Genomic DNA, 13,577 nt, shown 5'->3' with positions numbered 1-13,577 from the left:
CCCCCCCCCCCAATATAATGTGTGACACCCTCGTCAATTTCTCCATTACCTTAGATTATGGACCCAAGGTACTTGAAAAGGCCTCTTTTTGGGATGACTTGTATATCAAGCCTCACATCCACTTCCGCATCATGAGTCGCCTCATTGAACTTGCACTCCAAGTATTATATTTTGGTTTAACTATAACTTCAAATATTTTGATTATAAGGCCCATCTCCAAACTTCCAGCCTCATATTAACTCCGACTCGCGTCTCATTGATATTCGGCTTAAAGTATGTATATTTATATGCATATTGCCTCGCATTTTACTCATGTTTCCCAAATTTTGGATGTGTAATGTAATAATTTATGCTAATTCGTGATATGTTTATGTGTAGGAGTCTTCCGGAATCAATGTGGGACGAAAGTGTACGATTTGAAGCAAAAAGGAAACAAAACAAAAAAATAGGCCAGTGTAGCGGCCTGGTTAGCGTGGGGCGCTATCCGTGGCACAATTTACAGCTGCAAAAATTTTCTAACACTAGGGCTAGCGCCCCACGCTACCCTAGGCACTGGGTGACAGAAAAATGTCCTACCTCGACCGGGACAAGGTTATTTCGACCCAAGACTCCCCCAACTCGTATAAAAGGTCTAAACCTATTTTGGAGGGGGAGACGCAATTTTGAGAGAAAAATACACCTACGAAACACTCGGGAGCAAGGACTCTCAGTTTTTCTTCATCTTTCTTAGTATTTTCAACTATTCAACACTTGTGAAATTATTTTGATTTTATCATAAGTGGATAAAACCCATAATTTCTGGGTTGTGAATTAGCAATGAATATTCTTGTTTGAAGTTGACTTAACCTTTATTATAATTTGCTAATATATGATTGTTTCTTCAATTCTGTGATTAATTGCTTAATTGCCTGGCCAACAGTTAGGTTCTATTTACTATCTATGCTATGCATGGGAAAGCTACGTCTAGATTAGAGAAGAATTAAGGAGGGCATGATCTTAACTCTGAGTAGGGGGTAGATTTGTGGTTAGGATAGGAATATACCTAGTCCTTATGCTCAATTGAATATCGTATATTCTTAATAGATTGATTCCATAGGAATATAAGTGTTAATTTATTTTGCGTAGGCGAATAGTAATTCGGGAGAATACTACGAGAGCAATTATTCGATTAATTAGCAACCATGAGCGAATTGTATGAAATTAAGAGTTAATTAGAACGCAATAGGATTGGTGAATCGATCACAACCCTGAAATATTCATCTCCACTGAATACACAACAATTATTTTCTCCTTGATTAATTAGTTACTTGTTACATCTATTGCTTAGAATAATCACACTTTTGAACTCTAATTGAATCGATTGAATAACAATCTTGGTGAAACTAGTGGGTAGTTAACATATGTCTTTGTGGGTTCGACACTCGGGTTATTATTTTATTACTTGTACGACCACGTATACTTGCGTGTATACTTGGGAGAAATAAGTTTTTGGGTTCTAGCCGGGGACTCGAATATTGACTACTTTACTAGATTTTACTTTAGTTGTTTATTTCCTGGAAACAGCCTCTCTGCCCCTCGGGGTAGGGGATGCGTACACATTACTCCCCAGACCCCACTTGTGGGATTGCATTAGACCGTTGTTGTTGTTGTTGTTGTACTTTAGTTGTTTATTTCGTCAAGTCTAACGTTTCTTATTGGTTGCTCTGCTCTCAGCAACTTTGATTGAATGCGAAGGGTCAGAAGCCAGGATAGACTTCAAGGCTTTGACCCCGAACCTGAGAGAATATTTCACAGGAGGTTGAGAGAAGCAAGGGACGCAGATAATCTTTAGACACTTGTTCAATTACCTGCGAACATGGTAGGAGCAAAATATGGTTGTTCAGTAGGTAGCGATGCCCAGCATTGCTAATTTCACATCCAACATTGTGAAGCCCAGAATCACTGGCCATTTTGAGCTAAAATAGAGCATGATCCAATTACTACATAGGCAGTTTATAGGTTTTCCAGACAAGGATCCACAACAACACATTCTGAACCTTTTGGAGATTAGTGGTACTTATATCACTAACAGAGTCACTCCAGACTATGTGAGGCTTACACAGTTCCCGTTCTCTCTGTTGGGCGGAGCAAAGGGGTAGTTGAAGGTGGAACCGTCTAATTCTGTTACATCATGGAATGATTTGGCTAGGAAATTTTTGGCATGGTTCTTCCCTTTAGGCAAAGCTGCAAAGATCATAAGTGAGATAGTAGCATTTAAACAGAAATTGAGGGAATCTTTATATTCAGTTTGGGAGAGGTTCAAAGGGCTGCTCGGAGATTGTCCTTATCACAACCAGACAAATGAAGTGTTAGCTCATATCTTTATAGAAGGGCTACATCCAGAGACAAAGATTGTGGTGGACTCTGCAGCGAGAGGTCAAGTGTTGGAGAAAAGCTTCGATGAAATTTATGCATTATTGAACAAATTTTCCAAAAGTAATCCTGATTGGAAAAGAGAGATGGGTAGACACACCGTTCAAAAATTTGCGGGGGTCCTTGAGTTAGAAGTTATTTCTACATTATCAGCGCAGGTTGCCACATTGGCCAACCAAGTCAATAAGATGACCTTGGTTATTAATAAGCAACAAGCTCAGCTAGTGCAACATGTTTAGATATTTTGTGAAGTGTGTGGGGAGGGTCACACGAGCAATCTATGCCCAGTAAATTCGGAGTCTGTATATTTTGTGTGTAATGCAAATCGAGGCCAGGCAAATTAGTATGTGGACACTTACAATCCTAAGCGGATGAACCACCCAAACTTTTTTTGGGGTGGAAATCAAGGTTCTCAAAATCAGTACAGGCCACAAGCTCCTCAACAGCAATATAGACCACTACAAGCTGATTAGTCCATAAATCCGATGGGTAATATTGAGGAGTGTTCAAGAAAATTATGGCTGATAATCAGAATCAGGCTACTGATATTCGAATTTTGGAGTGACAATGGGGCAACTTGCTAGTGCTCGAAATCGGCTAGCTAGGGCTCTTCCTAGTGATACTGAGCCTAATCCTAAAGCTCAAGTCAATGCGGTTACCTTGAGAAATGGAAGAGTATTAGGAGAAGTTCTAAAGAAAAAGAAGTATATGGCTAGTCCTGAAGGAGAATTAGTTCCCAAGCCAGTTGAGGAGAATGAGAAAGAGAGCGAAAGATCAGAGCTATTTTGACAAGGTCATTCCACAAAGACTGTAGAAGCAAAAGGATGATGCTAATTACAAGAAAATCTTAGATATTTTGAGCCAAGTGCGTGTGAATTTGTCTTTGGTGGATTTTGCAGGAAGTACCTAAGTATGCAAAGTATCTAAGAGATATTGTGGCAAACAAGCAAATACATAAGAGTTTGAAACAGTTGCACTTACTAAAACGTGCAGTGCTAGAGTTTAGAGTAAACTTCCTCCTAAGTTGAAGGATCCTGGGAGTTTCACAATTCCTCTGTCTCTTGGGAAACAAGAAGTTGGTAGAGTCATGTGTGATTTAGGGGCTAGTATAAATTTGATGCCATCATCTTTGTTCAAGCAACTCGGATTGGGGGTCCTTAGACCGACTACAATCACTTTACAGTTGGAAGATAAGTCGCTAGTGATGCCAGAAGTAATTATTGAGGATGTGTTAGCTCGAGTGGCGAAGTTTATTCTTCCTATTGATTTTATTGTTCTTGATTACAGGGCAGATGAGGAAGTGCCCATTATTTTGGGGCGACCGTTCTTAGATACTGGTGGAGCGATTATTGATGTGAGGGAAGAGAAGTTGAAGATGAGAGTTGATGATGAGGAAATCACTTTTAATGTGTATAAGGCACTTAAGCTCCCTAAGCGTTATGAAGACTTGTGCATGATTCTGTGATGGAATCGAAGGGGATAAAGCAGAGCCATTACGTTAGAGGACGTGATGTTGCAAGCTGAGTGTGTAAAGATGACTGAGAAAAGAGTCAGAGATGAAAGAGGAGACCTTCCTAGAGCATGCAAAAAGGATAGACTTCATGGGTGAAAGAAGAAGTGAAAGCGCCCAGCCTGAGCAGAGTAGCAGAGTCGTGCCAGGACTATAAATAAGGCGCTTGTTTGGAGGCAACCCGACCTGCAATTTTGTTTTTGTTTTTTATAAGGTCACATTTTGTTTTATTTTTGTTTTGCAGATTAGGGGAAGTCTGAGTACCCGGAGTTGAAGTTGATGAGCATGTTTGAGCTTATTGGGGGCCAATCCAACTCTTAATATTTAGGATCATGTGCTATCTAGGCCCTAAAGGGTCCCGGTGAGTATTTCTCATTCTTATTTTGATATTTTTCTCTGCGATTATGCATCCAGGACAATGCATGTTATAAGTGTAGGGTGATGAACTGCTTTCTAAATGTAGTTGTATAAAATAATTTCTTTTTCATTAGTTTTTTTAGAACTTGAAGTTAGTAGTAGTCTAGCTTAAAAAAGAAGAAGAGAAAAATCAGAAAAAGCTCGGACTTTTTCCGACGATGGATCTCTTGGACAGCTTTCTTGAGGGATTAAGGTTCGATTAAAAATACCAAAAAGATTTCTTTTATTTTTTAGGATAGTTAGGTAGTATCCCTTGGTTTTCTTTGGGTGCCGGTTCTTTTATAAGGGTTTAGCCTGAACCGGGTATTTTGTTTTTATCTTATTAGGAGTAGGATAGGAAGAAAACTAAGTTTCTCTAAGGTACGTGTTGACATGTTTGGTGCTGACACATTAGGTTTTGGCATGTGCTTTGTCTTCCTGTTATATTTGATTTAAAATGTGATGCCTAATTAGTAACATAAATAGCCTACTCTGTGACACCTGTTCTCAGTTGCTTGACTTGTATGTCACCTACTGCATTATTGCTTTAAATTTCTCAACTATATGTGCTTGCTTGACTTGAGAGTTGAACAGAACCGTCTTGATTGAGTCATGTGCAATGTGTGTGTGAGGACTTTTTCTGTGCTATCCTGTGTAGTCTAGAACTTGCCCCGCATGTTAATAGAAGCCAAATCACTAAGTTGTGCTAGTCTAGAAGATGATATAGGCATTTCTTGCTTGATCATAGATGTGCTTGTCACTGACAAATAATTTTTTTTCGTTGCTAGCCCCTTTGAGCTTATAGACCTTTTCCTTGGCACCCACATTACAAACCATATCCCTGTTTTGTTCTTAACTGAGCTATTGAACCTTTACCTCTAAAGACACTTGGCGCTAAAAAAAGTAAAGTGAGAGATTTGGGAAGTAACTTTCGAGTGGAACCATGGAATGTCCCATAAAGTGCACTAAAGTTTTGAAAAATATCACTAGTCGATGAACCTTAATGTATGAAGTGTGTAGAAAAAAAAAAGAGAAAAGAAAATTGCAAGAAAAAAATATACAAATAATGTTGATAGTCAAAAAGAAGAAAAATACACACCTCCTAATCTTACTAATTCGTGCTAGTAGGGATGTAGAAGTGCTTAATTGAAGAAAGGGCTATGTTGTGTATGGTCCGTGGCGAGTGAATTGTTTCGGAAGAAAACGTGCTAGATTCTTGAGTGTAGTGTATTAAAGTGCTTAGGAGGGTTAGTCACTATTCCTAAATGTATCCTACCCATCCCTTAGCCTACATTACAACCCATAAAGTCCTTATTGATCCTAGACTTGGCTAGCTTAGATTAGTAGAGATGTACACTACAAGCAAGCTTATGGTACGACCACGGAATGCACATGAATTTCTTTGTGAGAGTGAGCGACTTTCGTTCAACTGTATGATGTCCTTAATTTATATTCAAAGTCATATTTGAATGTGTGGACTATTATATATTCACTCTCTTGTTTGCTAGTGAGAGCACATGATCTCATGACGGATTACTGATGTTGTGAACTTCTCTTGTTGGGTGAGTGCGCGAGTTGAGAGTGCTTAGAGGTAACGAGTCGCCTTTTGAGGTTGGGTGGTTATGGATAGGTTGTTTGAATTGGTTGAATTAAATTGTTTATACCTGGGCATATATAAAACGGGAAGAATGTGAATTTCGTATGTTCATGCTTGATTGCCGGTATTGACCATAGTGAAAGGTAGAGTGTATGATTAAGAAATTGAATTGCTCCTCCTAGTTGAGATGTACCTTGTTGGGGTGTAGTTTATAGTTCCATTGCTCGAGGGCGAGCAAGAGTCTAAGTGTGTGGTGTTGATATTCGGCTTAAAGTATGAATATTTATATGCCAATTACCTCGCATTTACTCATGTTTCGTAGATTCCGAATGTGTAATGTAATAGTTTGTGCCAATTCGTGGTATTTTTATGTGTAGGAGTCATCCGGAAGCAGTGTGGGACGAAAGTGCATGATTTGAAGCAAAAAGGGAAGAAACGAAAAAATGGGCCAGTGTAGCCCCTGGTTAGCGTGGGGCACTACCCGTGGCACAATTTAAAGATGCAAAATTTTTCTAGCGCCAGGGCTAGCGTCCCACGCTACCCTGTGCACTGGGTAATGGGAAAGTGTCCTACCTTAACCGAGACAAAGTTATTTCGACCCAAGATGCCCCCAACTCGTATAAAATCAAGTCTAAACCTATTTTGGAAGGGGAGACGCAACTTTGAGAGAAAAATATACTGACGGAACACTCGGGAGCAAGGATTCTCAGTTTTTCTTCATCTTTCTTAGTATTTTCAACTATTAAACACTTGTGAAATTATTCTGATTTTATCATAAGTGGCTAAAACCCATAAGTTCTGGATTGTAATTTAGCCATGAATATTATTGTTTGAAGTTGACTTAACTTTGATTACAATTTGCTAATATATGATTGTTTCTTCAATCCTGTGATTAATTGCTCAATTGTCTGGCCAACAGTTAGGTTCTATTTACTATCTATGCTATGCTTGGGAAAGCTACATCTAGATTAGAGAAGAATTGAGGAGGGCATGATCTTAACTCTAAGTGGGGGGCGGATTTCTGGTTAGGATAGGAATATACGTAGTCACCTTGATCAATTGAATATAGTAATCTTAATGCGTTCTTAATAGATTGTTTCCACAGGAATATACGCGTTAATCTATTTTGAGTAGGCAGGTATAATTCAGGAGAATACTACGAGAGCAATTATTCATTAGCAACCACGAGCGAATTGTATGAAAGGGAGAGTTAAGTAGAACGCAATACGATTGGTGAATCGATCACAACCCTGGGATATTCATCTCCACTGAATACACAACAATTATTTTCTGCTTGATTAATTAGTTACTTGTTATATCTATTGCTTAGAATAATCACACTTTTGAACTCTGTTTGACTCGATTAAATAGTAATCTTGGTGAAACTAGTGGGTAGTTAACACAAGTCTCTGTGGGTTCGATACTTGACTTATCATTTTATTACTTGTACGATCACATATACTTGCGTGTTCATTTGGGAGCAACACTCATCAATCAGTACCATATCATCAGCAAATAACATGCACCAGGCACCTTCCCTCGAATGAATTGCGTCAGTACATTCATCGCCAAGTCAAATAAAAATGGACTAGGACCTGATCCATGGTCCAACCCATCATGACTGAAAAGTTTATGAGCTCCTCCTATAATTTTTAATCGGGTCTTGGCTCTATTATACATATCCATAATCACCCTAGTGTATGCTACATGCACATCTCTAGCTTCTAAGCATCTTCAAAGGACCTCCCTATAGGCTTTATCGTATGTGTTTTCTAGGTCAATGAACACCATATTCAAGTCCCTCTTCCCCCTCCCTATACTGCTCCACCAATCTCCTAACAAGGTGAATGGCTTCAGTAGTGAGCACCCCGAGATGAATCCGAAATGGTTCTCATAGACACACTACTCCTCTTCCTCACTTCCACCACCCTCTCCCAAACTTTTATAGTGTGACTTAGTAGCTTGATACCCATATAGACGTTGTAATTTTGTATAGCATCTTTGTTTTTATATAATGAAATTATTGTACTCCACCTCTACTATCATATTTTCAGAAAAAAAAGTTAAACCGATAATAATACTTAACGATTACCGATAAGAAAATAATAAAGAACTTCTAGATTTTTTTTCTTTCAAAATGAGCATTTTTTGGCTCAATAATTTTAATGTTATGTTATATTTAAAAATATAAAAATATATGCAACACGCATGCATAGGATACAATTTAGGTGAAAGCACATAGTAAAAAGATTTTCGCATTCAACACTGCATTTTATATGCCGTTTTCAAAATGGAACTTATTAATCGCATTTAGAAGTCCGATTATAAGAAATGCATTTATAATCGCATTGGCAAATTATAAGTACATGGATATATACTCTTCAAAACGTGAGCAGGCCCTTTGCTGAGGGTAGAACTACAACATTTTTCTATTCTCCTTCATTCATTCCATTTTTGTTCCTATCAGATCGCTACTCCATTGCCATTTCCATACAAAACCCTTCGCAGAATCCCCAAAGTCTTCGCATTTTCCAATTCTACGATTTGACTCAGTATCAACTCAACGCCGGAACTCAACCGAACCTTCAACTCCTTAACGCCATGGCTCTGTCAGCCTCCGACTTACCGGCGATGTATTCGTTGCTGACAAATTCACTCAGTAGCGAACAAAACGTGCGTAAACCAGCTGAAACTGCCCTAGCTCAATCAGAGAACCGCCCTGGTTTCTGTTCTTGTCTCATGGTAAACATTTTTTTTTTTGCATTCGATTTTGTTGTTTAGGGTTTCTGAAGTACGTACATTGAATGATAAGCTTGTGGAAATGGTGATGTTTTGTTGCCAATTTGTATGTAGGAAGTGATTACTGCTAAGGACTTAGTGTCTCAAGTGGATGTTCGATTAATGGCATCTGTCTACTTCAAAAATAGCATTAATCGGTATTGGAGGAGCAGGCGCGATTCCTCGTGAGTATTTCGCCTTGCTTTGAGTTTGTTACTAATACACATATGCATTTATGTTTATTATTGTGTGTAAGATAAGTTAGTATACTCCCCGAATTGTACAGAAAAATCCTTCGAAATTGCTTAACAGATATAACTAGTTCTCAAATTCTGGAAATTTAGGGACGAAGATGAAAAGAATGGCAGGAATGCCAGGAATAATTATTATTATTATTATTATTATTATTATTATTATTATTATTATTATTATTATTATTATTATTATTTCTGATGATGGTGGTGCGTAGGACAACTTGCGCATCTCGACTATTCCACTGTGTACTTGCTCTACCTCCACCAACACAATTACCGGTAACATGCCAACCAAGGCTTAGGTAGATGGGAAAAAATCAACTTGTGTTTTCAGCCTCCACTGGGATTTAGGAATGCTATGAATTATTATACTCTTTATATCCCAAAGTGATGTCCTTTGAAAATTTTGTCTTATATGCTGCAGAAATTCCCTGTTTTCTTCCTAACTAGCTATTCTAGATGATGCCCTAAGTAATGTTTGACTGATAATTATTCGTTAAAGGAAATGGACCCCCATATATTGGGACTTTCGGGTAACAGACAGTAAATTTGGGATTGATGAGTATCACTGTATCAGCATACGTTCCTGCTTCATTGTCTAAAGTGAAGTAATCATTCAAAGGAAATGGTCCGATCATATTGTTGAGCTTTTGTTATTTTTCCTGTGAAGGAAGCATTCTGAATGCATTTAGACTTATAAAATTTATTTCCAAGATATTTACCAAAGAAACTACTCATTTACAGCTTACAAGGTAATATTAGCTTGGAACTTGTCAAAAGGTAAATTGATAGTGTTATTTGGGATATCAAATCAAACTATGTACCTCCCCCCCCCCTCCTCTCTCTCTCCCTATATATATATATATGTGGAGAGAGAGAGATTTGTGTGTATATATATACAGATAGATGATATTCTGTGCTAAAATAAAATTATGGAAGTATGGTTATAAATGCTAAAGAAGTCAATATGTGGGATAAGAAGTCACTATATGGGAAAGTTGGATGTTACTGTCAATATAATGATGGAAATTTTTAGTGATTAGGCAGGTTATTATCCAATTTGTTGGTTGATGCAACATATGAATGTGGATTGAATTGTCAGATTGCTTGTTCTTCCCAGGACTCTAGCACACTCCAAACATCTTTTTATTTTTATTTTGGGTGATTTGCTTTTTATGTTCCATATGTTGTGATTTCTCCTCCCCGCATGTTTCATATTTGTATTACTGCTGTAAATGACTATTTGCTTCTTTCTGAAACATCTTGCCAGGGGAATTAGCAGCGAGGAGAAACTACATTTAAGACAAAAGCTGTTGTCACACTTGGGGGAAGAGAATTACCAGGTGATGCTGCTTTACTTTTTTTTTTTGGTTTTGTAACGAGTATACAGTTAGCTGGAGCTCTCTTTGCGCTAAAATTTGTTCATTCCTGTTATTGACATTTGTTGCTTCAACTGCTATCACCACTTAGATATGTGCATAATTTTGTCATTGGTGCTTGCCTGATTTCTCAACTGGGTGCATGATTGCATGATGCAGATTGCCCTTACGTTGTCTGTGATCATCTCAAAGATTGCTCGGATTGACTACCCCAAAGAATGGTAATTTTTTCGTTATGATTCAACTACGATAAATTATTGAGGAAGAACTATTCTATTCTTTTGTCTTTTATGATTATTGTCTTGACTTCTTAGATTCTTTTTGAACATAAAGAGATTATAGAAAGAAATATGAAATCACAAGATGTTGTGGTTCACATTTTAGATGTCAAAGAGTTAAACCCTAACTGACAATTACAAGGCCCTTTTGGCACCCAGGGGTTATAGCTCAATTGGCAAAGATTGAGGGACTTGTGTCTTAGGTTAAAGGTTCGAGCCCTATGCCAAGCGAATTAGCTCTGATATTTAAATAGAGAAGGGTAGAAGGGAGAGCTCATCATACCCGAGTTTCGAAAGCTGCGATTGGCCCAAAGGGTTGGCTCCAGAGGGATTTCTCGGTAATTAACTTCCTTTTGTCTGGGGTAGACGCAGCCTCCTTATGCGCATTCTGAAGATTTGAACTATTCTAGGGAAAGGATTCCTTTGCTTGTCCACTCTTAACATAATCAGTTTTTTTAATTGGTAATTCACATGTAATTCATCTGATGGACGAATCACTTGGCCCATACCCCAACCTATCGACCAGAATTGAAAATCGCTTGGTTATATTGCCAGAGCTGTCTCAAATTTTCACAGAATGGTGATTCTGTACCATGTATTTCGGCCAAAAATCTTATGCTGTCAGTTTTATTGTGATAATTTTTGGTTTAAGTGCAAATCCAAATTATATAGCTTTAGTTGATAGAGTTAGAGAGTGGCTGGAGTCGCATCCAAGAGGCCCTAGAGAAGTTAATGGTTTTGGTCTCTCAACTGTACTACTGTAGTTACCTGATTTCTTTTCCTTGACCACCAAGATGAATATTTTTAAGTTATAAAGCAAAACTAACCACTGATGGTTTTTGTTCGTGTTGGTTCTGAAGTAAACTAAGTTTCTACCAGCTTTTACATTTATGTGAATTATCCATCCTAATTACCATAATTCTTGTTTTGATACATTTGATTTTTATGGAATTGAAGAGTGTGTCAAGGTGAAGAATTGTCCTTTAACAGTATTATACCGTTGGTTACGACAGCACTTGTTTTGTTCCCTTTTCAAAAGTTATCCAACATAAAGAGAGTATCTGCTAGAGCTTCTTTTTGATATTAGCTTCTTTTTGAAGGATATATATCTTTGCTGCACCTTAGGGTTCTAATTACTTGCTTCTTGATGACATGTTAATCTTTTGACAGTTACTCATTAAAGAAAAAACAAATGAAGGCATTATGGAGATAGACTGGGGCTTTGAAGTTATTATCCATTTATATGATCCTTATAAATTATAACAAATTTAGACTCAATTCATTTTTACTCAATTAACAAGTTTGGTTCTGTAGAGGTCCTTGTTTCTTTTTTTTTTCCTTTTACTGCCAATTTCACAAACATTCCTTTTCTTGTTATAGCTTATTATCAGCTATCAAATATTAACCAGTCAAGTCAAGCGGAAAGAGCATAGTCAATTGTATTCGAATCAAATCAGGTGTTCAAACCCCCCAGTGGTATTATAAATAGCTGATTATTGCATATTAGAACTATAGCATTCCACCTTGAGCTCTATATTATGCCTCGTTCTCTAGTACTATCCTGATTCAGTCTTGGTGGTCAAGAAGATAATGCTGTTGTTCTAGGTGGTTATATTGGCAATACTGTGGATTGGCATAATCCCTAAGATCTCTCCCGGTCCTTAATGGGCTTGCTTCTCTATGCTTTGGTTGGTTGTGTTCTGATAGTTACAATGAAATTTTATTGTCTAATTACCTTTCTGGTATTTTCCATCTTTATCTATGCACTTATCTTTGATTTTTGAATTCTTGTACAGGCCAGATCTCTTTTCCTTTTTAGCACAACAGCTTCAATCGGCCAATATTCTTACTTCGCATAGAATATTCATGATTCTTTACAGAACCTTGAAGGAGTTGTCTACAAAGCGGCTTACATCAGACCAAAGGACGTTTGCTGAGGTGCTGTCATTTGTCTTCTTCTTCTTCTTCTTCCTGCATATTCTTTATATCTTTGAGGACCAAGTGATTTTCTGAAAAGTTAAAAGGTTTGGCAATGCATCTATATCTCCTCAAAGTTGCATTAAGTATTAGACTTATAACTAAGACATGTAGTCCTCATTTGGGAAGAGAACACTAAGAAATCTATCTCCAGCTAGCTAGTTTTTCTTTCTTTGAGTTGTGGGAGTCTTGTGTTGTCAACTTTTGGGTTCAATAGCTGAATTGTAGGTAAGAGCTCAAATATGACACAGCACGCTTGCTGCTATATAGAACCTTTCCACCTTGTTTATAAATAATATAGCCTAAAGTTAGCTTGACGACATTCACACACATGCTTTTAGATGTTTGTACATTACATGTATCATTAGCTAGTGTTGTTGCATCCTGAGGTCATCATATAATTTTACCCCAAGGTGTTAGAATGCCTGCTCTTTGTCCATGTGAATCATAATTTGGCGTATTCTCCTCTTCTTCGTTTTCTTCATCTGTCCCATCACTTTCTGCTTTATTTTGCTGACTGCTCATTTGAAATCTCTTTCTCATTTCACTTACTTAGTTTTGAGTATCGAAGTAAACTATCTTGTCCACCATTTCCCTAATAATTTTCGGTCATCACATACTTTTGGCTCTTTGAGTCTGCTGTGGATTGTGGTCATAAACTTTAATATGAAGGATTGCACTTGCTGAGGCGTCTCACTTGTTATTTTGTGTTCTTTTAACAGATATCCTCCCAGTTCTTCGATTACAGTTGGCATCTTTGGCAGACTGATGTGCAGACAATACTCCATGGCTTCTCAGCTCTTGCTCAAACTTTTGGTGGGAATGCTGCCGAGTTGAATCATGATGATCTCTACCTTACATGCGAGAGATGGTTTCTATGTTCAAAGATAATAAGGCAGTTGATAATTTCTGGTTTTCCAAGTGATGCCAAAACCTTACAAGTATGGATCAATTCTTTCTTAACTAACTCCCCTCCTCCCACCCCTCATCTCCCCC

The 13,577-nt window shown here is 37.8% G+C and overlaps 2 protein-coding genes across 2 annotated transcripts in view; both read left to right on the top strand.

The window, feature by feature from the left end:
* The first annotated feature begins 3,499 nt into the window (after positions 1–3,499).
* On the top strand, positions 3,500–3,877 carry LOC109206709. Its single transcript, XM_019369564.1, has one exon. It carries the CDS (start codon positions 3,500–3,502, stop codon positions 3,875–3,877), a length of 378 nt encoding a protein of 125 aa, XP_019225109.1.
* Positions 3,878–8,254: 4,377 nt separating this feature from the next.
* LOC109206716 (importin-11) overlaps positions 8,255–13,577 on the top strand; it is a 23,381-nt gene continuing 18,058 nt past the window's right edge. The window contains exons 1-6 of the mRNA XM_019369569.1: positions 8,255–8,657; positions 8,769–8,878; positions 10,218–10,290; positions 10,486–10,547; positions 12,401–12,542; positions 13,304–13,522. Coding sequence (XP_019225114.1) covers positions 8,517–8,657; positions 8,769–8,878; positions 10,218–10,290; positions 10,486–10,547; positions 12,401–12,542; positions 13,304–13,522 — 747 coding nt within the window. The 5' untranslated portion in view covers positions 8,255–8,516. The remainder of the gene's footprint in view (positions 8,658–8,768; positions 8,879–10,217; positions 10,291–10,485; positions 10,548–12,400; positions 12,543–13,303; positions 13,523–13,577) is intronic.

This window comes from Nicotiana attenuata, unplaced genomic scaffold, assembly GCF_001879085.1.
Source record: "Nicotiana attenuata strain UT unplaced genomic scaffold, NIATTr2, whole genome shotgun sequence".
In the NCBI taxonomy this organism is placed as follows: Eukaryota; Viridiplantae; Streptophyta; class Magnoliopsida; order Solanales; family Solanaceae; genus Nicotiana; species Nicotiana attenuata.
The sequence above is the reverse complement of the archived record's forward strand: the minus strand, read 5'-3'. Positions and strand labels throughout refer to the sequence as shown.

Bases quoted from the DNA above. Each gene is read 5' to 3' on its own strand.
- LOC109206709 (XM_019369564.1), top strand. From the start codon at position 3,500: ATGTGTGATTTAGGGGCTAGTATAAATTTGATGCCATCATCTTTGTTC.